General features: G+C 60.6%; 1 protein-coding gene across 1 annotated transcript; it reads left to right on the plus strand.

The window, feature by feature from the left end:
- The first annotated feature begins 9,670 nt into the window (after window positions 1-9,670).
- On the plus strand, window positions 9,671-24,085 carry DGKQ (diacylglycerol kinase theta). The gene is given in 24 exon segments (XM_010375347.2): window positions 9,671-10,017; window positions 12,105-12,184; window positions 14,025-14,124; window positions 14,393-14,478; window positions 14,549-14,674; window positions 15,023-15,170; window positions 15,248-15,322; window positions 15,400-15,500; window positions 15,694-15,926; window positions 16,001-16,091; window positions 16,253-16,307; window positions 16,529-16,590; window positions 16,977-17,127; window positions 17,527-17,565; window positions 17,763-17,878; window positions 19,703-19,854; window positions 20,078-20,226; window positions 20,387-20,517; window positions 20,519-20,566; window positions 20,938-21,038; window positions 21,351-21,497; window positions 21,602-21,713; window positions 21,797-21,949; window positions 22,279-24,085. Coding segments are annotated over 24 exon segments (2,808 nt in total). The 5' UTR covers window positions 9,671-9,764; the 3' UTR covers window positions 22,378-24,085.
- The last annotated feature ends 194 nt before the right edge of the window (window positions 24,086-24,279 follow it).

The following is a 24,279-nucleotide window of genomic DNA, read 5'->3' on the forward strand; positions in this document are numbered from 1 at the left end:
TCAAGCTAAAGCAATACAGAGTCTCGCTCTGTCCCCCAGGCTGGAGTGCAGTGGCGCGATCTCGGCTGGCTGCAAGCTCCGCCTCCACAGGGTTGACGCCATTCTCCTGCCTCAGCCTCCCGAGTAACTGGGACTACAGGCGCCCGCCGCCACGCCCGGGTAATTTTTTTGTATTTTTAGTAGAGACGGGGTTTCACCATGTTAGCCAGGGTGGTCTCGATCTCCTGACCTCGTGATCCGCCCGCCTCAGCCTCCCAAAGTGCTAGGATTACAGGCGTGAGCCACCGTGCAGCCAAAATAATACACATTTTAAAACAATACAGTGTAACACCTATTTACAGAGCATTTACATTGTTTTAGGGATCATAAGTAATCTTGATTTAAAGTACATACTGGGATGTACATAGGTAATGTGCAAATACTACGCCATTTTATATGAAGTACTTGAGCACCTGCAAATTTTGGTATCTTTGAGGGTCCTGGAACCAATACCCTGAGGATACCACAGGACAACCATAGTCCAGTATGCCTGTGTGAATCCAAGCAAAGTAACAGGCTGGGTGCGGTGGCTCACACCTGCAACGCCAGCACTTTGGGATTGCAGGCTAACGCGGGAGGCTCACTTGAGGCCTGGAACTTGAAATCGGCCTGGGCAACGTACCAAGACCCCATCTGTACAAAAAAAAAAAAAAAAAGTAGCCAGATGTGATGGCATATGCCTGTGAGCCCCAGCTACCCACGAAATTGAGGTGAGAGATTGCTTGAGCTTAGGAGTTCAAGGCTGAGGCAAGCGGTGATCACACCCCTGCATTCCAGCCTGGTTGACAAAATGAGACCCCATCTCTAAAAAAGTACCAAAAAAAAAAAAAAAAAGGTAAAAAAGAACAGTCTACTAACAAAATGAAAATACTGGACAATAATCCTCTGTAAGTTGGGGGAAGGATCATTAGAGTTATGGTGTTCTGAGTCTTTTTATTTTGGGAATGGGGTTAAAATATTGCTTAACATTAGGACTTCTTATGTCGAAATTGCAAGGTAAAATGTCATGATTAGCCATTTAAAAGAGAAATAGTGTGTATATATTCCAAATTAGCAGGGAGGAAAAACGTAGTACAAAAAAAAAAGTAATAAAATTCAATGAAAAACTAAAAGGTAAGAAAGGGAGGGAAAGGCGGGAAAAACATGCCAGTACAGAACTGTCTCCAGGAACAGCGGGTAAGACCGTCAGTCCAACAACCCCAGAGAAAACAACTAAAATGGTAGATAAACTGCTTTAAAAACAATTCCTCAAAGCGTCAGAGAACTGAAAAAAAACTAAGAAACCACCAGTCCCACACCATGGCGCTGGACACAGCAATGGAAACTGAATTATTTCAGACCAGCCACCTTCTGAGAGCAACCATCAGAGCTGGAGAGCGCTGCATGGAACCGTCCAAGGCGCTGGGAGCTCTGAGGCCGAGGGGCTCTGCAGGGCCAAGCCGGGAGGGGGTGGGGCCAGCTTTGAGGCCGTGACCTCACACCCCTACAGCGTATCCCAGCCACACAAGACATGGTGACACGCTGCCGCGTTCCCCACGCTGTGGCCACACGACAAAAGTCGAGGCTCAGGCAGTGGTGCCTGGTAAAGACTTTGGGCTTTTCTTGGGACCCCAAAGGGCTATCCCCTGAAAGCAAAGGGGAACCAGAAACAGAATTGTCTTTGCAGGGACTGAAGCCAGCCTTAAATCACCTCAAGCCCTGAGAGAATTAAGGTGAGCCGCTCACCTGGACACTTGCGGACAGAAAAGTAAACCTTCCCTGGAGGAAGGTAAAACAAACAAAAACAGAAGTCCTCACTGCACGGTGCTGGAATGGATCTGGGTCAGGAAAAATCATTATAAAGTGCACAATGGGGACATTCACAATTTGGAATATGCCTTGTATATTGTATAACAAAAGTCTACTGGCCGGGCGTGGTGGCTCACACCTGTAATTCCAGCACTTTGGGAGGCTGAGGCGGGCGGATCACGAGGTCAGGAGATCGAGACCATCCTAGCTAACACGGTGAAACCCCATCTCTACTAAAAATACAAAAAATTAGCCAGGCGTGGTGGTGGGCGCCTGTAGTCCCAGCTACTCAGGAGAATCCCTTGAACCCAAGAGGTGGAGGTTGCAGTGAGCCAAGATCACACCACTGCACTCCAGCCTGGGTGACAGAGCGAGACTCCATCTCAAAAAAGAAAAAGAAAAGAAAGAAAGAAAAGACGGAAGGAGGGAGGGAGGAAGGAAGGAAGGAAATATTGGGCCAAGCGCAGTGGCTTATGCCTGTAATCCTAGCACTTTGGGAGGCTGAGGCGGGCGGATCAGGAGATCGAGACCATCCTGGCTAACACGGTGAAACCCCGTCTCTACAAAAATACAAAAAATTAGCCAGGCGTGGTTGCACATGCCTGTAGTCCCAGCTACTAGGGAGGCTGAGGCAGGAGAATCGCTTGAACCCAAGAGGTGGAGGTTGCAGTGAGCCGAGATTGTGCCACTGCACTCCAGCCTGGGTGACAGAGCGAGACTCTGTCTAAAAAAAAAGAAAGAAAATATTGGGCTGGGCGTAATGGCTCATGCCTGTAATCCCAGCACTTTGGGAGGCCGAGGCGGGTGGATCACCTGAGGTCAGGAGTTTGAGACCAGCCTGACCAACATAGTGAAACCCCATTTCCACACACACACACACACACAAAGATTAGCCAGGTGTGGTGGTGCATCCCTGTAATCCCAGCTACTTGATTGAGAGGCTGAGGCAGGAGAATTGCTTGAACCCTGGAGGCAGAGGCTGCAGTGAGCCGAGATCGCGTCATTGCACTCCAGCCTGCACAACAGAGCAAGACCCTGTTTCCAAGAGAAAAGACACTATTAAATGGTGTTCTTCAAGTAGAAGGAAGGAAGTCCCAAATCTCAGCTCAGAGGTGCAGGAAGAAGTGAGGAGTGCAGGGGGGATGGGAAAACTTCCCCTCCCTGTCTGAAGTTTCACCAAAAAGGTACACAGATTTCTTGGATTGTAGTTTTATGTGACACAAGAGCTTTCAGAGCAGACCTAAAGGTGCAGGGGAAACTGCATTTTTATACTCAGGTTCTGTGAAGTCTGGAAATAGGATTGGATGAAAGGTTAAGACCTGACAGGCTAACAGACTCCCGGGGGGCCCAGTGATACCCGTGTGCTTCGGTTCCTGGCAGCCTCTCTTTGCAGCTCTCCTTCTTGCTGGGTGGGGGCACAACCCCCCAGAATAGGGGTCTGACCACCTGCAGTCAAACAAGGCAGGCCAGAGAATTCCTTTATGGCCAGTCTTTACACAGAAAGACAGAGGAAAGTTATTAGAGTCATACTTTTAGGTTTATGGCTGGCTTTGGGGAAAAGGGGTTCAGGTTTCTACGACCTGCCTGGGAGAATGAGGGGCCAGAGACGGGGGGCAGAAGAAGGCCTGGCTTCCAAGGCCTTCACTCCGGGTGTCATTTTCTGAGCCCCCACGAAAGCAACAGAAAGGGTATATTGTGTACAAACCTAATGAATCGTAACCGCATAAAACAATCATGTTACAGGGTTTCACGTATTTCTGGGGAATTGGGATTTATAGCAACAGCAGCACAGGTGTCCTGAGGGAAAAGTGGAGTGACAGGGCAGGAAAGCCTCCCGAAGATGCCCTCCGTCCTGTCCAGGCCTGTGCCTGTCGCCTCACGTGGCGAGCGCCTGCAAGCGTGGTTCCTTGAAGCGTCTAAGACGCAGAGATAATCCCGGGTGTCCAGGCGGGCCCTGAGTGTAATCTCGGTGTTCCTATACAGGGGAGACGGAGGGGGATTTGACACAGAGGAGGCTGTAATGTCCTCAGGAGAGACTGAAAGATTGTTCTAAAATGTGTCCCCGAGATTTGTTTCAATGAGGTGTGGGGAGGCACACAGACCCGGCCATGACAGGCCAGGAGGAAGGCCTTGCTGTGTGTAGAGAGGTGTGCGATTCTGATTTAGATTCTGGGGCTCTGTGAGGCAAGAGATTCACACAGGTCTCTACCCTGCAGGGGACACCTTTTGGGTAATGGCCCAATGGCTTATAATAAACTTGGGGAAAAGGCTGCTGGTCGGCAGAGGCACTCAGGGCTGAGACCATGCCTGGCACGTTGCTTCCGGGTCCGCCTTTCACCTGGGGCATCCGGGTAGGGGTGGAGCAGCAGCCGTCGCCAGGCTCCCCAGGCAGCGTGGCCAGCAGCACCGTGCCCTCATGCATGCGCCCATTTCTCTTTGCTCAGAGAGTCCAAAGGGGCTTGCCAGGCAGCCCAGGGGTCTACGGGAGGTGACCTCCTCCCACACTTGGCATCTGGCAAGCCACTGAAGACAGGGGAAGCCGCCCCCTCCCATGGGTGGAAGACAGCAAGGGACAGCTTTGCCTCCATCCTGCCTAGAGTCCTCGGCAGCCAAGCTGAGCTTGTGGGGTGCTGGTCCTATGACCCAGCGCATATGGGCAGCTGGGGATGGGGCCAGAAGCTCAGGGTCTGTGACAGCCTCTGTCCCGGGAGACCCTGGGGTCAGCCAGTCACTTGTGGTTTTAAGAGTGGATGGCACTGGCCGGGCGTGGTGGTTCACGCCTGTAATCCCAGCTCTTTGGGAGGCCGAGGCGGGTGGATCACGAGGTCAGGAGATCGAGACCATCCTGGCTAACGTGGTGAAACCTTGTCTCTACTAAAAATTCAAAAAATTAGCTGGGTGTGGTGGCGGGCGCCTGTAGTCCCAGCTACTCGGGAGGCTGAGGCAGGAGAATGGCATGAACCCGGGAGGCGGAGCTTGCGGTGAGCTGAGATGGTGCCACTGCACTCCAGCCTGGGCGACAGAGCCAGACTCCGTCTCAAAAAAAAAAAAAAAAAAAAGAGTGGATGGCACAAGGCCAAGTTCTTGCTGGTTCTTGCATCAGAAGCCGCTGGGCAGCTTATGGCTGTCAGGGGTGGCTAAGAGACGCCAGCTGGCCAAGAAGAGGCTGCCAATGCCTCTACAGTGGAGTCTCTGAGGGCACTAGCGAGAATGCCTGCAGATTTTGTTTTGTTTTGTTTTTAGACAGGGTCTTGCTCTGTGCCCCAGGCTGGAGTATAGTGGCGCAGTCACGGCTCACTGCAGCCTCAACCTCCCAGTCTCAAGCAGGTCTCCCACTTCAGTCTCCTGAGTACCTGGGACTGCAGGCATGGGCACGCCTGGCTAATTTTTTATGTATATATTTTTTGTAGATAGGGTCCCTCTGTGTTGCCCGGGCTGGTTTCGAACTCCTGCGCCCAAGTGATCCTCCCACCTCAGCCTCCCAAAGTGCTGAGACTACAGGCGTGAGCCACCACACCTGGCTGGTTTTTATTTGGACATAAAATTTGGAAATGAGGAATATGTTGCCACCAGAACTCAAAAAGAACTAAAAGATATTGGACTGTGTCAGCAGGAGGGCGTTTTCCATGCATGTGGGCCCACGCCTCTGAAGAAGGTCTGGTCTGCAGAGCTCCCGGTGCAGCCTGGAAAAGGTGGGCTTTGTCCTTGGAGGTGGCGATGAACTGCAGCTTCGGCTTCTAGGTGGCTGAAATGGGCCCTGAGTGGAGCAGAGGCCATGTCTGCGCAATGCATGCTGGCCGGTTGCTGACTGGGGAGTCACTGGTTGAGACCCTGTTGGGGGCAGGGTGTGGGGCCTAAGGGGCGACTGCAGGCTCAAGATTGTGAAAACCCACCATGAGGCACCCGTTATTTTTTCCTGGTAAAAGAACAGGCAAAACTGGGCCTTTGTTTTCTCTGCTTGTATCTAGGTAGTTACTGTTTTTTTCCTTTCTGCCCACCCCCATCCCTTCTTTCTGCTTAGGCTTTGATCCACCCTAAACCCTGATTTTTAGTTTCTGTCTCTGGCTGATAAGAGGGAAGGAGGGGAGGGAAGCTGCCCCCCACCCAGGATGGCCCCTGTCTGCTGCATCTTTTTCCCTCCTCCTTTTTTTCCTCTTAAACAAAATCTTGGTTTTTGTCTTAAAAATCTGGCTCATATCTCCAGGTGCGTAGACTTTTTTTCTCTTTACTTCCTGTCCATCCTGACTCTATTACCTGCATTTTTTTTTCTTTTGAGACGGAGTTTTGCTCTTGTTGCCTGGGCTGGAGTGCAGTGGCACAATCCTGGCTCACTGCAGCCTCCACCTCCCGGGTTCAAGCGATTCTCCTGCCTCAGCCTCCCAAGTAGCTGGGACTACAGGTGCCCGCCAACATACCTGGCTAATTTTTGTATTTTTAGTAGAGAGAGGGTTTCACCATGTTGGCCAGGATTGTCTCGATCTCCTGACCTCAGGTGATCTGCCCACCTTGGCCTCCCAAAGTGCTGGGATTATAGGCGTGAGCCACCGCACCCAGCCTATTTTCTGTATTCTTAATGCACTGGCCTTGGGGGTCTTGATCCTGGAGAGACCACAGCTCCCAGAGCCCACAGGTGCCTCCTTGTCACACTCACACCAAGCCAGTGTCCCTGCCCTCAGTCACCCCAGGGCGAGGTACTGACTGACCAGGGGCTGCTGACCCCAGGACCCAGGGAAGTCGCTCCAACTCCAACCCTGTCCTGATCTCACCTGGCAGCGTCCACCCTGCCTCATTTGCCCTTCCTGCCCTGCCCCCATGAACTTGGGCTCCCCACCACTCCGTGGCCCTGTGTGCTGTGCCCCCTTCTCTTGGGAAATGTAATATATCATCTTTGCAGGAAGTCATCTCCACATCTGCCACCTTACCGCACCTGATTAACACTAAGCCCAGGTACAAATTTTAGAACAAAGGTGTGTGGCCTCTGGAAATCAGCTCTGGAAGCTAGAAGGGGCCAGTAGCTTTGCCTCGGGAGGGAGTGTGGTGCTGCCGACATGTGGACCTGCAGCGGGTTTGTGCTGGCCTGGGCCACATCACGGCACCAGCACAGCAGGTCCACACAGTGGGACGGATTGACAGGAAGCTGGGGGATCCCCTTCCAAGGGCAGCACACAGTTTTGTAAAATTTGCTAAGCCAAAATTCCTTAACCACAAGCGCTCCTACCCCGTCTCCGCTTCCCCTCTTGCTGGGCTGGCACTGGAGAGGCAGTGGGCACTCTGTGGCCTGGCAGGGGGACGTTCAGTTGTGGAGACATGGGCGGGTCAGCAGCCTCCACCATGCCCTTCCTAGCCACTTCCTTCCAGACGTCCTAGGGGAGAAACAGCTTCCAGCAACACCCATGGCAGTTAACACAGAGGAGTGACTCATAGGAACTTCTGGAAGAGGAGGAAAGATCTTTCTGATTTAACAGGAAATGCCGACATCAACGAGAGAATGCGGGACCCTCACACCAGCCTCAGGAGAACCCGGTGGATACCGCTCATCTCAGAGGGTGCCTTGGATCAGCACCTGGGGAAAAAAGGCAGCACCTGAAACTGGCCAGCCTGCAGAGGAGAGAGGCCTGAGCAAGTTTTATCCAAATTTCACAATAGGCTTTACCATGTGGATGATGTAACCAGTCGTCAGTACATTTCTGTAAAGCAAATCACACTTTAAGAAAACCAGCCATGTTAGTGGGCCTGAGGATTACCTTTCATTTTCCTCTTTTCTCTCTGGAAAATGATATTGCAAAATTGTAAAAAGAGACAATTAAAAAGTGGATGAAAGGGTCTCACAGCGAGCCATTATGAATAAAAAATCTCAGTATTTTCTGGATTTTGTGGTGCTTGTGCTATTAGTCACGTTTTAAGAAATGCTTAATTTATGATTTCTTCTTGCATCTAATTTTATTTTATTCTTTTTTTTGAGACGGAGGTCTTGCTCTGTTACCCAGGCTGGAGTGCTATGGTGCAATCTTAGCTCACTGCATCCTCCGCCTCCTGGGTTCAAGTGATTCTTCTGTCTCAGCCTCCTGAGTAGCTAGAATTACAGGCACATACCACCACGCCCGGCTAATTTTTATATTTTTAGTAGAGATGGGGTTTTAGCATGTTGGCCAGGCTGGTCTCAAACTCCTGACCTCAGACAATCCGCCCGCCTTGGCCTCCCAAAGGTTTGAGATTACAGGCGTGAGCCACTGCACCCGGCCTGCATCTAATTTTGCAATAGTTATTTTGCATTTCTTCTTCTTCTTTTTTTTTTTTTTTTTGAGACAGAGTCTTGCTCTTGTTGCCCAGGCAAGAGTGCAGTGGTGTGATCTCGGCTCACTGCAACCTCCGCCTCCCGGGTTCAAAGCGATTCTCCTGCCTCAGCCTCCCGAGTAGCTGGGATTACAGGCACGTGCCACCACGCCCCGCCAATTTTGTATTTTTAGTAGAGACGGGGGGGGGGGGTTTCTCCATGTTGGTCAGGCGGGTCTCGAACTCCCAACCTCGTGTCCGCCCGCCTTGGCCTCCCAAAGTGCTGGGATTACAGGCATGAGCCACCATGCCCGGTCTGCATTTCTTAAATAGATCCCCATCAGCAGTTGAGAGCTCTGGCTCTCTGACTGGATGCCTTCCTGCTGCCCCCAGGCAGCCCTTCCTGGTCACTCACATTCTTCACGGTGCTGTCTGTCCCAGAGCACAGCTCCTGGAGGGTGGAGGTCCCGAAGCTTTGGCTACATTCCCTTTACCCTGGGGTCCACCCAGGGTCCTGCCCCAGCAGCTCAACCAACAGCTTCTGGACAAACAGAATCCTCCCGGGTTGAGGACCGAGTCTCCCCCGTCACGATATCAGGGGCCTGCTCCTCCCTCCTCAGACTGGGTCTCCAGCTCACCCTCCACTCCTGGAATCCCCCTGTGGCCTGGGTGCCCCCACCAGCATAGCCCCCAGGGCAGGTCTTCCGGCTCTTTCCCTCCACAGTCCACAGCCCCCAATCCCTTTCCGGCATCTCCCCGACAGGCCCCTCTGCTCTTTCCGCCCCCTGCTTGGTGGTCTGGGGTGGGGTCCCCGGCTGCGCAGACTCCTGTCCACAGTTAGGCCCACGGGGGCAGGGACCCAGAGTGCTGCCAGCGGCGGGGAGGGGTGACCCGCGTGGACGCGGCTTTCAAAGGCCACCAACGCCAGCTGAACAAGACCCGCGGCGCGCACCGGGCAGGAGAGCTGGGCGCTTGGCGTGAGGCCCGGGCGGGGGTCACGAGGCGACAGTCCCGGGCCGCAGGCGGGTCCCCCGTTGCAGTGAGGACAGCAGTCGGGCGCAGGGGTTCCTGGGCCTTGGGCAGGGCCAAGTCTGCGTGTGCGAAGACCGCGAAGACCCCATGGACGGAGCCGCCCAAGCACCGCAAAGCCCGCTTTCTGGGACTCACTGTGGGAGGCCCGCGGCGCTGCCCCTCGCCTGGGGCGCCCTGCGCGGCCAGCGGCCTCGGACAGCATCTGCGTCTCGCGTGGGAGGCGCCTGTCTGCGCAGCCGCGGGCCGCGGCCCCGCAGGTACAACGCTGCGCGTGCGGCGTCCGGAGTCCGCGTGCGGGGATGTCTGGGCCGGTTGTGGTCAAACCGAGCCCACGCGGACCAGTTCCCCACGGCGGGTTCGCGAAGGGCCCCCACGCGCAGGTCCCGCCCCGCCCCATCACAAGGCTCGCCCCAGTCCCGCCCACCGACGCGTCACGGCTGCGATCCGTAGCAGGCCCCGCCCCACCCGCCCCTAGATCCGCCCACCAGCAGCGCACGGCCCCGCCCCGCGGCCCGCGTCTGCGCAGTGGGGCGGGCGCAGTCGGAAGCCGGGCTGCGCGGCGCGGGCGGTGGAGCTGGGGCTCTAGTACCCCCGGCGCTGACCCAAAGGGGCTCGGGCCGCTCGGGCCGGGAATGGCGGCGGCGGCCGAGCCCGGGGCTCGTGCCTGGCTGGGCGGCGGCTCCCCGCGCCCCGGCAGCCCGGCCTGCAGCCCCGTGCTGGGCGCAGGAGGCCGCGCGCGCCCGGGGCCGGAGCCCGCGGGCGCCAGAGCCCCGGGCTCCGTTGCCGGGCCGGGACACAGTTTCCGGAAGGTGACGCTCACCAAGCCCACCTTCTGCCACCTCTGCTCCGACTTCATCTGGGGGCTGGCCGGCTTCCTGTGCGACGGTGAGCGCCCGGGCCCGGTGCCCACCCGGCTGCAGCCCTGCCTCTGCCCCGTGGGCAGGAGCCTGAGCGGAGGTGGCACCGGCGCTTTCGGGGTGGGGGGCGGGATCCCAGCCCTGTTCTTGGGACCTGCCTACATGGGGCGGCCGGGGCCTATGCGCCGTCGGGCCGTTCCAGGCTGCGGGTCTCAGGGCTTCCTCACCTGGGAGGTGCGGGCAGTGTCTCCATAGTGCCGCGCGATGGCTACGACTGGGGGCTGTGCCTGATGCGAGCGGGACCTCTGCTGGGGTCCCCATGGCCGGCTTCCTCTCCCAGTGGCTGGGGCAGCAGGTGTGGCCGAGCAGGGCTGGCCTGGGCCCCTGGCCCTGGCCCTTCTCATGCTGTGGCCCAGAGTCCCAGCCACCTGGAGAGCCAGGCCGGGCCCTGCCGCCCGGTGCGCGTGCCCCAGCCCTGCTCCACCCAGCTGCCCAGCCCCGTCTGGGGTGAGGACGGCCCTTCCCTGCTCTGGGCCCGGGTGCTCCCAGGGCTGGCTCTCATCTTCCCCCGCGGCAAGCAGGTGGGCCCTGGGGACCACAGCCCAGCCTCTGGAGGGAGCGAGGGACAGGACCGGAGTCCTGGACGTTTGACACTTACTGTGTCCTGGCCAGGGACGCCGAGGTGGGAGGGGCTAAGGAGCCTCTGCCCTGCTCAGGGATTCAGGCCTTTGCTCTGGGGATAGGGGTCCACTCAGGCCGGGTTCCGCAGAGGAGACTGTCCCCTCACACAGGGATGTTGTCTGTGGTGGAAATGGCATGGTTGTTCCGACCCCCAGGGCGCACAAGGTGGCCTGGCCTGCCAGCTTCTTTGTCACATCAGAGCATGGCACAGCCATGCCTGCCGCCTGGGGCTTCCCCCGAGGTGGGGAGTGTGCATGTGTGGCTGAGGCAGCTCCCTGCTTGAGGCCAGACTCCGGGTCCCCTCCCCCTTGGGAGGGGGCACAAGGACCCTCCTGGGCAGCCCCCGTGGAAGAGGGGCCAGCAGGGCTATGGGAAAAAGGGCGCCCTCCCCCAACCCTGGAGACCCAAGCATGGGGCGTGGGGTGAGCAGGCCCTGTCTCCAAGGCAGAGGAGGGACATGGGCGCTGCCTGTTTCCCCTTCTTCTCTCCGCGGACCCTGGCCTGCTTCCAGAGCCTTTCTATTAAGCTGCCAGGAGGAACTTCTCCTAGTCCCATCTGGAGACTGGGGTAGCCAGGGCTGCAGCAGGTGAAGGGCGCTGTGTTGTGGCACCAGCTGGGCCTTCTGGAAGAGCTCCCTGTCCCAGCTGGGCAGCCTGGAGCTCCCTGGCACAACCTTCACCCAGGGCTGCCTTGGCAGGTGTGTCACTGGGTGCCTTGCCCACTCCCAGCCCCCGGTAGCCTTTGACCCAGCCCAGGGCTCCTGCCCTCCCTTCTGCCCCGGCCCCACCCTCCTGTCTGTTTCACTGCTGGGGTGTGGCGCTTGCTGCTCTTATGCCCTCCTGAGCACCCTGCTGGCTGAGGTGCTCCCTGGGTCCTGTGCAAATGGCCAGAGCTCCTTGAGAGGCCCAGGGCTGTCCACTCCCCAGCAGTTCCTGCCTCCCAGAGCCCTCACCTGCCCTGGGTGGCTCTAGGTCTCAGGCATGGTGCACAGCACGCAGCAGGGACAATTAGGGGTGTGCGCAGTTTCGGGAGAGTGAGACACAGGTGTCCCTGGCAAAGCCAATCTGCAGAAGCCCGAGACGCCCCTGCCACTTAGCAAGCCTGGTGGGCCCAGGGCTGCCCCTTGAGAGGCCCAGCTGCAGAGGCAGGAGGAGCGCTGGGCCCACGTGCGAAGGGGAGGGGCTGCTCTCTGGATGAGAGGACACACTCATTGTCCTCCAGGATGGTCAGGACCACCCAGGTTCTTGCTCCTGGGCTGCAGGTTCTCTCCAATGAGTGGGGCTGGGTGGGGGGACGGGGGAAACTCGGAGGACCACAGGGTCCCTGGTGTGGCATGGTGGGTGTGGCAGTAGTTGCCCTGGGGCCTCTAACTTCCTGGGTAGGACAGCCATTGGGTGGGACAGGGGCCAACTCACACAGCGCTCATTCCCACAGTCTGCAATTTCATGTCCCACGAGAAGTGCCTGAAGCTTGTGAGGATCCCGTGCACGAGTGTGGCGCCCAGCCTGGTCCGGGTGAGTGTGGGGCTGGGTGTTGCACCTGCAAGAGGCTGGGGGATGTGTCAGCTCTCATGGGATCGAGGTACTGAGACCCTTCATGTCAGATGTTAGTGATACCTGCGGTTGAAAGGCAAAGGTCAGACACTGCTCGGGATTAAAAGGCTCAGCACCCTGCACGGATCTGTAGGGAATGATGATGATAAAAGCCAGTCCCAAAGGTCACAGTTAGCAAGATCCTGTCCACAGAATGTGCTCAAAATGACGAAACTAAACATATACACAGATGTCGAGAGGTCTCCAGGCAGGGAGGTGGGTGTGGCTGTGACATGCAGCTCCTCAGGGGATGATTTCCGCGTCTGGGGTGTCAGCCTCTCAGCTGTGATGTGACCTTAGTTTGCAAGATGACACACTTCGGGGGGCTGGCAAAGGCTTCGGGGGTCTCTGCCGTTCCTCACAGCTGCATGCGAACCCACAGGCATCGCACGGAAGCTTGACTCTGCCGTTCCTCACAGCTGCATGCGAACCCACAGGCATCGCACGGAAGCTCGAATAAAAAGCAAAGGCAGGAAGCCTGGGTGCCTGAGAGTGTTTGGCCACCAGCCTCCTTCTAAAGGCTCTGAGTGGGGCAGGGAGGTGACTGGCCTAGGTCACTGCAGGGCACTGCAGGAGCCCTGGGCTGGGGCAAAGGCTGCCGGGAGCTGGGAGTGGGCAAGGCACCCAGTGACACACCTGCCAAGACAGCCCTGGGTAAAGGTTGTGCCATGGAGCCGTTCTCTGGTGACAGTGGTGACAGCAGGGACATGTAGGAAGGGCCAGGCTTATTCCTCCCTCAGCTGTCAGCCCCGCCGTCTGCAGACTGAGGCCCCCCATGTCCGCATTCCCTGAAGTGCTCAGGCCGCAGGTGGGGTGCAGGCTGTGAGGTAGGCCCAGGTGTGCAGCAGGACGGCAAGCCAGGCCAGCAGGCGCACCTGCCACTGGCGGGCATCCGGCTGCGCCGTCCCCTCTAATGTCTGATGCCCTGTTCCTAATGATGCGGTTCCCGGGGTGTGAGCAGGAAGCCTGAGGATGCTGGTCCTGGTGGTGGCCGGCACCCTGGCCCTGGTGGTGGCCGGGATCCTGGGGATGCCACATTGGCTTGGGCAGCCCCTCCTCATGTGGACGGCCTGAGGCTGCAGCTTTTTAAAATTGATTTTAATGTACTTTTCTATGCTAAATTGGGAAAATATGTATTTCAACTATATGTATAATAGAAAATTTAAAAGATATATTTGACAAAATAAAAGTCACCCACCATTCTGGTATGCTCACAGCTGAAATTGTGGAACACGGTCTTTCTGTGTATGCTTTTATCGGGTGTGGTTTAAGTTTGGGGACAAGGGCAAGAGTCGGGAGTGAAGACTTTGTCCTTGTGCTTCCCGTCTCGTGGAAAAGCAGCAGCCCAGCCCTCCCCGACACAGAAACGTTGATCCACACTTGTTATGGCCTGAGTGTCTCCCAGAGGGCAGTCCCTGTGTGCTGTGATCTTCCTGGCTCCGAGGAGACAGATGCCAGGCGGTTGACAGAGCCTCGCCTGCCCCAAGGAGGGAAGGGGTGGCGGGGGACTCGCTCCCCTGCGCTAGGCAGGGCTGCTGGGGAAGGCCACAGCCTGCTCCCTGCTTTTGACCAGCCAGGCTGTCCCCAGAACCCGGGGTTGTGGTTGCTCCTGGGGCCTCCAGGTGGCATGGCCGGCTCAGGCCAGGCAGTTCCTAGCAGGAGCGTCAGCTGCAGAGTTGCGCAAGTGAAGAGGGAGGAGGAGTGGCGGGCAGCCTGTGACGCTTACCAAGAGCGCTGAGGAGGTTGTGTCTTCCCTGGCTAGGTTCCAGTGGCCCACTGCTTCGGCCCGCGGGGGCTCCACAAGCGCAAGTTCTGTGCTGTCTGCCGCAAAGCCCTGGAGGCGCCTGCGCTCCACTGCGAAGGTACCTGGAGCCTGCCTGGCTCCCCTTGCCCCACTCAGCGTCCTGGTCTCAGATGCCCAGGGTGGCCCAGCCCACCCCCTGCTGCAGCTTGTCGGGGTGATGGGGGGAAGCTGAGGACTGGCCGCCCAGCAGTCCACAAGACAGTTAAAGGATGCGGGGTGCTAGGTGGTAGGGATGGGGCCAGACGCAAGCGCCAGCAGAGGCAGGGATCCTCCGGGGTGGCAGGCACCTCTAACCCTGCCTGCCCCCAACCCTGCCTGCCCCCCAGTGTGTGAGCTGCACCTCCACCCAGACTGTGTGCCCTTCGCCTGCAGTGACTGCCGCCAGTGCCACCAGGACGGGCACCAGAATCACGTGAGTGCACCAGCCCCAGGGAGCCCTGGGGGGTGGGGCGGGCCCAGGTGCTGACTGTCCCGCTCTGCAGGACACCCATCACCACCACTGGCGGGAGGGGAACTTGCCCTCGGGAGCGCGCTGCGAGGTCTGCAGGAAGACGTGCGGCTCCTCTGACGTGCTGGCCGGAGTGCGCTGCGAGTGGTGCGGGGTCCAGGTGGGCGCTGGGAGGTGGTGGGGGTGGGGCAGGAGAGGTGCGGGGTCCGGCGGCTGCTGGGAGGCGGAGGAGTTGTGGGAGCGGGGCAGGAGAGGCACAGGGTCCAGGTGGGCGCTGCAGGGTAGAGGGGGCGGGGTAGGAAAAGCACGGGGTCCAGGGGGTCGCTGGGAGGTGGAGGGGGCAAGGAAGGAGAGGCGTGGGGTCCAGGTGGGCGCTCGGGGGCTGGAAGCAGGAAAGACACGGGGTCCAGGCTAGGTTTGCGACCTGTGGGGTCTTTCCCTGGACCCAGCGCACCTGGTGTCCCCGCCCCCGGCTCCGACCCCCCAGCTCAGGCCCTTGTCCCCCCAGGCGCACTCTGTCTGCTCGGCGGCGCTGGCTCCCGAGTGCGGCTTCGGGCGTCTGCGCTCCCTGGTCCTGCCCCCGGCGTGCGTGCGCCTCCTGCCCCGTGGCTTCAGCAAGACGCAGAGCTTCCGCATCGCGGAGGCGGTGGAGCCGGGTGAGGTGCGGGCCGGCCGGGGCGCCCTGGGCTGGGGGCTGCGCACTGAGTGAGGGGTCTGTGTACCCGACCCGCAGGCGAGGGAGGCGACGGCGCCGACGGGAGCGCTGCCGTGGGTCCAGGCAGAGAGACACCGGCGACTCCAGAGTCCGGTAAGTGCCCTCCTCCTTCCCCGCAACTCTCCTGACATCCCCGGGCGCCCTGGACTCATGGAACTTCCCCGGCCCAGGGAAGCAAACACTGAAAATCTTTGATGGTGACGACGCGGTGAGGAGAAGCCAGTTCCGCCTCATCACGGTGTCCCGCCTGGCCAGTGCCGAGGAGGTGCTGGTAAGGGGTAGCTCGGGGCAGGTGTCTGAGCCCCCACCTCCCACCGCATGTCCCCGCACCTGGCGTCCCCGACCTGGCTCCCCCAACCTGGTGCCCCTCACCCACCTGCCCCCCGCTGCGACCTGCCCGCCCCCCCCCACTGAACCCTGCCTGACCCCCCACAACTTGGCCCCCCCAACCTGGTGTCCTGCAGGAGGCTGCACTTCGGGTCCACCACATCCCTGAGGACCCTGGCCACCTGGAGCTGTGCCCGCTGCCTCCTTCCTTGAAGGCCTGTGACACCTGGGCTGGAGGCAAGGCTGGGAGTGCTGTGATTTCGGAGGAGGGCAGAAGCCCTGGGTCCTGGGAGGCCACACCAGAGGCCTGGGTCATCCGGGCTCTGCCGCGGACCCAGGAGGTCCTGAAGATCTACCCTGGCTGGCTCAAGTGAGACTGGGCTGGAGGCTCAGGGTCTGCTGGGCGGGGTGGGGGGAGCTCCAGCTCAGGCTGCGTCCTCACAGGGTGGGCGTGGCCTATGTGTCCGTGCGAGTGACCCCGAAGAGCACGGCCCGCTCCGTGGTGCTGGAGGTCCTGCCGCTGCTCGGCCGCCAGGTGTGTACCCTGGGCCTGCTCCCCATCCTGGCCAGACTTGGTTGGGGGTCACTGTCCCAAGGAGGCCAGACCACCATCCCAGCCCAGGCGTGGCTGTCCCCATGGGTGTCCTGAGGTGGTGGGGGCCTGCCCAGACCTGATGCCAAGCTCTACCCCAACAGGCTGAGGGTCCTGAGAGCTTCCAGCTGGTGGAGGTGGCGATGGGCTGCAGGCAGGGTGAGTAGATGGCCCGTGCTGGGTGTGGCGGTCCCTGCACCTTTTGGGTTTGGGCCTGCTGCCCAGGCTCTCCTGCAGGGTGGTGCCGGACGTCAAGACTGGGCCCTGTCCTCCTGACCAGTTCCATCCTGCATCCCCATGGGCCCTGGGGGCTCAGGGCAGCTGTTTCCAAGGTGGGCAAGGAGCCTGGTGCTGACGGCCTGTGTCTCTCACCTCTGCAGTCCGGCGGACAGCGCTGATGGACGAACAGCCGTTGCTGGACCGGCTACAGGACATCCGGCAGGTCAGTGGGTGTGGACGCTGGCCCCCAGGGAACCGGCAGCTCTCAGCCACAGCCTCTGCCCCACAGGGTGGGTGTGCCCCAGACGCCAAGTTCTTCTTGGCTAGGCAGCGGCTGTCCTGGCTGGCAGGGCAGTGCCCTCTGTCATAAGTTACTTGGTCCCTGCAGGGACGCCTTGAGTTGCAGACCTCTCCGAGTTCCTTGAGGGGAATGGACGGGTTGTCCACAGCAAGGAAGCCTCTGTGGCCCCTTTCCTCGTTTTCATGTTGACTTAATTCCTGGGAGTGTTCCTGACACCCTGTTTTGCTGTTTTGCGGGTGAGGAGGCAGAAGGCCTGGTGCGGCGGTGCCGTTCTCCCCGGCCCAGCGTCCCCGCCCCTCTCCCTGCAGATGTCCGTGCGACAGGTGAGCCAGACGCGGTTCTACGTGGCAGAGAGCAGGGATGTAGCCCCGCACGTCTCCCTGTTTGTTGGCGGCCTGCCTCCCGGCCTGTCCCCCGAGGAGTACAGCAGCCTGCTGCATGAGGCCGTGGCTACCAAAGGTGTGACCACCGTGGCTGGCCGTGGGCTGCTCGCTGGGGGCAGGGTCCGGCGGCAGGCAGTGGGGCTGCAGTGCTGAGGCCGGCTCCTGCCTCTCCTTGAGCCACCGAGGCCCGAGCTCCGGGTCCAGTCCACGTCCCTTCCTCCAAGAGGCTCTGTAGCCTCCCACCCTCTGTGGCCCATCCCTATGGTGCTCAGCCTCTGCCTCTCCCTCTCCCTCCGGGGGGCCCTGGACCTCCGGGGAGCTGGGAGTCCTGCTCTTAGAGTGGGGCAGGGGTACTTCCTGGGGAGGCTGCCCTTGGGGTGAGACGTCACCCCTGAACAGGCGGAGGGGCTGTCCCTGGCCCCCGTGCGGTGCGTCCTTCACCTCCCACCGCCCTGACCGCAGCCTGCCTTTGCAGCCACCGTGGTGTCCGTGAGTCACGTCTACTCCTCCCAAGGTGAGCCGCCCTGATGGACGTGGTCACACGGGGCCCAGGGGTGTTCCTGGGGTGAAGTGGGACAGCTCTGGCCCTCACGTCGCACCTGACCTTTCCCTTGGGCAGCCCTGGGCTGGGGAAACCCTGGTTTGCTTCCTGCCCTGGCACCGTGGGGGCTATGGGACAGGCTCCCCCTGAGTCCCGGGCCCCTACCACAGGCGCGGTAGTGCTGGATGTCGCCTGCTTTTCGGAGGCCGAGCGGCTGTACGTGCTGCTCAAGGACATGGCTGTGCGGGGCCGGCTGCTCACGGCACTGGTGCTCCCTGACCTGCTGGTGAGTGAGTGGTGGAGCCGGCTCTTCACACACCCCGGGGTGGCGAGAGGGAGGTCTGGGTCTTCAGGTGCACAGGCCCCACAGCCAGACTCGCTCTTTTCATCTGGCGTCTCTTCAGTCGAATTCACTGGGGGCTCGTAGGTGCCACCTTGTTTGTGCCTCACAACAGCAGGAAGGACGCTGTTGCCCGTTTTACAGCAAAGGGCCTGAGGTCAGAGGGTCAGCGTTCATCCGAGGCTGCCCAGTGGGTGATACCAGCTCCGTGGGGCACCGTGGGGCCAGGCCCAGCTTCCACGCTGCACCTGAGGCCTCCACCCAGTAGGGAGGCAGCTCCTGGATGCGCTGGGTCCTGCTGCGGCTGCCTCACCAAGGGCCAGAGCGTGTTTGTGACCAGCTGTCAGCATCCCAGGCACGGCCCTCCCGGTACAGCCTCAGCCCCACTCCCCCTGCCTAGGAGGACGTAGGGCCTCTGCTCTCTGCCTGGAGCTCCCCAGGCCAGTCAGTGCAGCTCCCAAACTTTGGATGCTGTCCTTAAGACCCACAGTGCCCAGAAGTGGGGGCACCTGGCAACAGTGCAGGGCTGGGGAGAAAGGGGGATCCAGCCCATGGAGGCAGGGCAGGGCTGGGCGAAAGGGGGGTCTGGCCCATGGAGACAGGGCAGGGCCGGAGGAAAGGGGGGTCTGGCCCATGGAGGGACTCCACGCTGCACACTGTGCCTTCATAGTGGCCTCTTATTCTCAGCCCATCCAGCCCCCAAAGGGTCCCATGAGGACCCCCCAGGTGTCTATGGCTGCTCTGCCCCTGAACCCTGACCCTTGACCCTGACCCCAGTCCAGGCGAAGCAGAACTTGATCTGAATGAATTGTCTGTGGCTGGGACGGGTGATGCCTGTGGGTCTCTACACCTGGCCTTGCCTGGCTCAGGACAGGATGGCCACCCCCAAGGTCCCAAAGATGCAGCCCCTGCCCCAGCCCCACTCGCTCTGTGGGCAGAGCCAGGTGTGGGGCCGACACGCGCTTTCTCTCTCCCGTCAGCTGCCTGCCCTGGGGTGAGTGGTAAGTGGTGACCGCAGGCGGCTCTGCCTGCCAAGTGGGTCACAAAGCCCCGAGTGTGTCCTTGCCCCCAGCCACGGCTGGCCCCTGTGCCGCCGCCCACCCTGTGTCTGCACCCGGCCTGTGTGTCTCCTGTTGCCCAGCCGTCCCCGCTGTGGGGGCTCCAGCTTCCTGTTATAGGGACCCCAGCCCTGAGCCCGCTGTGTCTAGATCCCTGGGTACTGTTTCTTGGGGTTGTGTGTTGGGAGATGGGCTCTGTCCTGTGGCTGAAGGACTCCGCGTGCCACCCTGTGAGTTAAGAGCTTTTCTTGGCTGCTGTGTAGGTGGGTGGGGGCCTGGGAGCCGCCATCCTCCAAAGGTGTGCACGAGAGGCCCCCTAGGAGACAAGCCTTGGTCTTGCTGGCAAGGAGTGCCAGGCAGAGTCCCATGTGGATTTCCAGCCTGGACTCACAGGCTGCATGGCCCAGGCGGGTGTGGTCTGTTCATACTCAGCACAGTGGGCATGTCCAAGACCTTTGTGCTGGGAGCACCAGGCAGCCAGCCGGCTGGCCTCAGTGCTGCCCTGCTGACCGGCAGCGAGATGGGGTGACCACGCAGCTGATGTGTGATACCTCTTATGTGAGGCCAGCTATAGCTGGCCACGCCTTCCTGGGGAGGGGGCTGGTCCAGGCCAGGTGGGCTCAGGGTTGGGGGCTGGGCACTGCCTGGCAGCCCCAGCAGTGGGGACACCCTACCTTGGGTCCCCATCCTAACCCAGCCCTCTGTCTGTCAGCACGCGAAGCTGCCCCCAGACAGCTGTCCCCTCCTTGTGTTCGTGAACCCCAAGAGTGGAGGCCTCAAGGGCCGAGACCTGCTCTGCAGCTTCCGGAAGCTACTGAACCCTCACCAGGTCTTCGACCTGACCAACGGGGGTCCTCTTCCTGGGTGAGTCCAGCAGGACCCCTGGTCCAGGGTAACAGTAGGGGCGGGAGGGGCCCCAGGAGGCTGCCACAGCTGTCTCAGCTGGCAGGAGCTCCACTGGGATCCCGTGCTGGGACCTTGAAGTCCTCCACATGGCCAGGACGGGCATTTGAAAAGGAAGGGGCAGCCTGGGTGGGGGATGGGCTGTGCCCACGGCTGCTGGAGAACACTTCCTGTCTCCTGCTAGGCTCCACCTGTTCTCCCAGGTGCCCTGCTTCCGGGTGCTGGTGTGCGGTGGCGACGGCACTGTGGGCTGGGTGCTCGGCGCCCTGGAGGAGACACGGTACCGACTGGCCTGCCCGGAGCCTTCTGTGGCCATCCTGCCCCTGGGCACAGGTGGGGTCAGCCATGCAACCAAGGAGGGGGCCTCAGGGTCTACCCCTTCCTGCGCAGCTTTTGCTGAGGCCTGGGTTGGTGTCTGTCCCTGTGGTGGGGTCTGCACCCGGCTGATGGGCGGGTGGGTGTGACAGATGCTCTGTGTCTGCCTGTGTCCCAGGGAATGACCTTGGCCGAGTCCTCCGCTGGGGGGCAGGCTACAGTGGCGAGGACCCGCTCTCCGTGCTGCTGTCCGTGGACGAGGCCGATGCCGTGCTCATGGACCGCTGGACCATCCTGCTGGATGCCCACTGAGACTGGCAGTGCAGAGAACGGCACCGCAGATGCAGAGCCCCCCAAGGTACAGGGTGGCCCGGCGTGGGGTGCCCTTCAGGCTTCTGCGTATGACCTGGTCACACGTGTCACAGTGGGCATCCTCCTCCCAACCACACTCGGATGTATGCACCCGCATCATCCCCTTTGCAAAGCAGGCAGTAGAGGGAGGCACAGAGAGTGGTCACTGCTGGGAATTGTGCTGAGCCAGCTGGCGACAAGAGCCTGGCCAGGACCTGTCCACGCTGCCCTCTCCTGGGTGGTGGGCTTGTTGCCGGGGTGGCCCTTGCTCTTGTCTATTCCTGCCGGCAGGAGGCAAAAAACTACACCTGCTGTTGGGGAGCTCAGGGGGCCTGGTGAGGGCGGCCGGGTCCTGGGAGATGAACACCCTGTCCCCAGATCGTGCAGATGAGTAACTACTGTGGCATTGGCATCGACGCGGAGCTGAGCCTGGACTTCCACCAGGCGCGGGAAGAGGAGCCTGGCAAGTTCACAAGCAGGTACTGGAGCTGCAGGGGCTGCCACCTGGTGACGGCATACCTTCCTCGGGTCCCCCAGCAGGGATAGGCAGAGGGGCCGCCACCTGGTGACGGCACACCTTCCTCGGGTCCCCCAGCAGGGACAGAGGGGCCGCCACCTGGTGACGGCATACCTTCCTCGGGTCCCCCAGCAGGGACAGAGGGGCCGCCACCTGGTGATGGCATACCTTCCTCGGGTCCCCCAGCAGGGACAGGCAGAGGGGCCGGAACGCAGAGGCTGCCTAAGGCGGGGTAGTGCTTCCCCAGTGACGGGTGGCCCGCCCTGTCCCGCAGGCTGCACAACAAGGGTGTGTACGTGCGGGTGGGGCTGCAGAAAATCAGTCACTCTCGGAGCCTGCACAAGCAGATCCGGCTGCAGGTGGAGCGGCAGGAGGTGGAGCTGCCCAGTATCGAAGGCCTGATCTTCATCAACATTCCCAGGTGCTCACGGGCTCCCCAGAGGCTCTGCCAGGCGGGGCCACCGGCAGGCTCAGCCCTCGTCCCGCCTGCACCTACGCCTCTGTGTCCGCTTTCTTATGCTGCAGCTGGGGTTCGGGGGCCGACCTGTGGGGCTCAGACAGCGACACCAGGTTTGAGAAGCCGCGCATGGATGATGGGCTGCTGGAGGTGGTGGGCGTGACGGGCGTCGTGCACATGGTGAGCCGCCGCCCGGGTGTGCGGGTGAGCCCAGGGTGGTGTCCCTGGTCCCCACTGAGCCCAGCTGGCCTCTCCTGCCCCAGGGCCAGGTCCAGGGTGGGCTGCGCTCCGGGATCCGGATTGCCCAGGGTTCCTACTTCCGGGTCACACTCCTCAAGGCCACCCCGGTGCAGGTGGACGGGGAGCCCTGGGTCCAGGCCCCGGGGCACATGATCATCTCAGCTGCTGGCCCTAAGGTACGTGGGGTGAGGCTGGAGAACCAGGGGAGGTGGGCCAGGCTGGGCCGGTTGTGGGAGTGGCCGGTGGTACCAGGGTGGTGCTGGCATGGCCTGCTGCGGCCCTGGTCTTCCTTGACTCCGGGGAGGGTGCCTGCCTCAGAGGAAGGCTGTGCCAGCGGTCAGGCAGGCCACAGATGGCACAGGGAGCAGCCAGGCAGGTCCCTCCCCTTCCGTGAAATGGGGCTGAGATGGCGTCAGCTGCCCGGGCCCAAGGACTTGGGGCTGCCTGTGCACTGTACTTTCATCGGCTGTGTCACCCTGGCCCTCTGCCCCCTGCCCTGGGACAGGTCCACATGCTGAGGAAGGCCAAGCAGAAGCCGAGGAGGGCCGGGACCACCAGGGATGCCAGGGCGGACGCGCCTGCCCCTGAGGGCGATCCTAGGTAGGGGTGGCTGAGGCAGCCCAGGGGTTCGAGCCGTCTCTGCCCCCGCCAGCCTTGTTTTCAGGTGGTCTAGAGGCAGCTCCACGTCCACACGGTGGCCGGCCTTGTAGTTGGACTTGGCTACAGCCCTGACCGCAGCATCTTCCTGGGGCCAGAGCAGGACCAGCCGTCATCCCACTGGAGACTGCTGTGCGGGTGGCAGTATTTCCCCGTGTCCCGGGTGGGCACAGGGCTCTGGCTGGCGAGCCCTCTGCCCTGTGGGGGCCTGGTCCTCTCCTTAGGGGTGGACACTTATCCCTCCATACCTCTCCCTGCCAAGCCCCTTGAGCTGGACAGTGCTGGACGCCAGCCGTCCAGGTGGGTCTGACCTGGCTTTGTGTCCCTCGGGCCTTCCCCCTGGCCAGTCTTTCAGAGCAGCAGACTCCGTGGTGTGTCCTTACCCCAGAAGACACAGGCTGCCAGCCTCTCCAGCCTCCCCTCTCCGCCCCGGGCAGCAGGTGTGGGCAGTCCCTGGTGGGCAGCGTGTCAGGCTGCTGGGTCGTTGTGACTGGTGGCTTCCTTGTGTTGGGGGAAGAGAGAAGGTGCCTTCTCTTGTTTTCTGGCCTTGTTATATACAGATGGCAGCTTGGACCCCAGGTACAGCTGCAGGGGCACAGTGCCCAGCTGGGCCTGGTGGCCCTTTCCTAGTGCCTGTGCTGGGGGAGGAGAACCTCTGTCCGTGTGGAGGCCTGGAGATCTCAGGTGCTGCCCTGGCAGCACCAGAGTGTGGGCCGGACCCAAGTGTCTGCCCCTCGGCTGTCAGGGTGGGGCATTTAGCACCCAGAAGAGACCAAAAGCAGGGCATGGCGGTGCAGAGGAGTTTGTGGAGGTGGAGACAGCTCCACGCATGTGGCAGAGGAGCTGGCTTTCAGCCCCAGACCCCATGCTAGCACTTTCCACGCTGCTTGCTCCTTGCTGACATGCAGTTCCCAGTGTCCTGTGAGCCGACATCTGCTCAGTCCTATCCCTCGTCAGCATGTGGAGACCCAGCTCCTGCAGCGCCCCTGCTCCCACGCCCCCCAGACAGCTCAGTGGAGGGTCCTGCGTCTGGGCCAGGCTGGGGTACACCCAAAGACAAAGCTGCCTCCACGTGCCCAAGGATTCAGACGGCGCACTGGCCCCAGGAGTCGTCTGACCAAAAATGGAGCCAGCCCTGTGGGAAGCCCCGACTCCCCCACGAGAAACGGGCCCATGGTGCGGATCTCCCCCTTCCCCTTGTGGGGCACAGCTGGCCTGGGCCTCCGATTCTGCGGAGCTTTCGGGGTGTGGCCTTGACCTCAGAAGTGGCTCTGGTTTGGCCTCAGGAGTGTGTGGCCTGGCCCAGCCTGCTGCAGCCTCCTGGGGGACCCTTGGTGCCACTAATCCCGACCCCCCCCCCCCCCGCTTCTGCCAAAACTGCAGACACATGCATTGTAAGGCCACTCACGGCCTCGTGTGCATTCTTGTTTACGTCATCTCGTCATTTTCAAGACCAGTCCTTCATTTGTGATTAGTTTTGCTTCACGAGCCCTGGTGTGGACTGGGGTGTGTATGAATCGTGTGTAACTGTGGTGAGGGGCTTGTCCTGTATATGAATGAGTCTGTACACCAGCTGGGCCCCTCTGTATTTATCGCTGCCTGAATGCAACTGTAATTTATATCTGGGACAAATACAGTCTGGGCGTCACGGTCCTGCCATCTTTTCCTCATCTTTGTGTCAACAACCTGGCATGGCACCCCCCGGCCCCGCCGCCAGCTCTGCATCAGCCTCGAAGGGGCCGGGAGTGGGCAGTCCCTCGGGTGGGTGGGCTTGGTAACGTGTCTTCAGGTTGGAGAGAGTGGAAAGGCAAATGCCATACAGCACATTTCAAGTTCCCGTGAAACTCCT

This window comes from Rhinopithecus roxellana, chromosome 2, assembly GCF_007565055.1.
Source record: "Rhinopithecus roxellana isolate Shanxi Qingling chromosome 2, ASM756505v1, whole genome shotgun sequence".
In the NCBI taxonomy this organism is placed as follows: Eukaryota; Metazoa; Chordata; class Mammalia; order Primates; family Cercopithecidae; genus Rhinopithecus; species Rhinopithecus roxellana.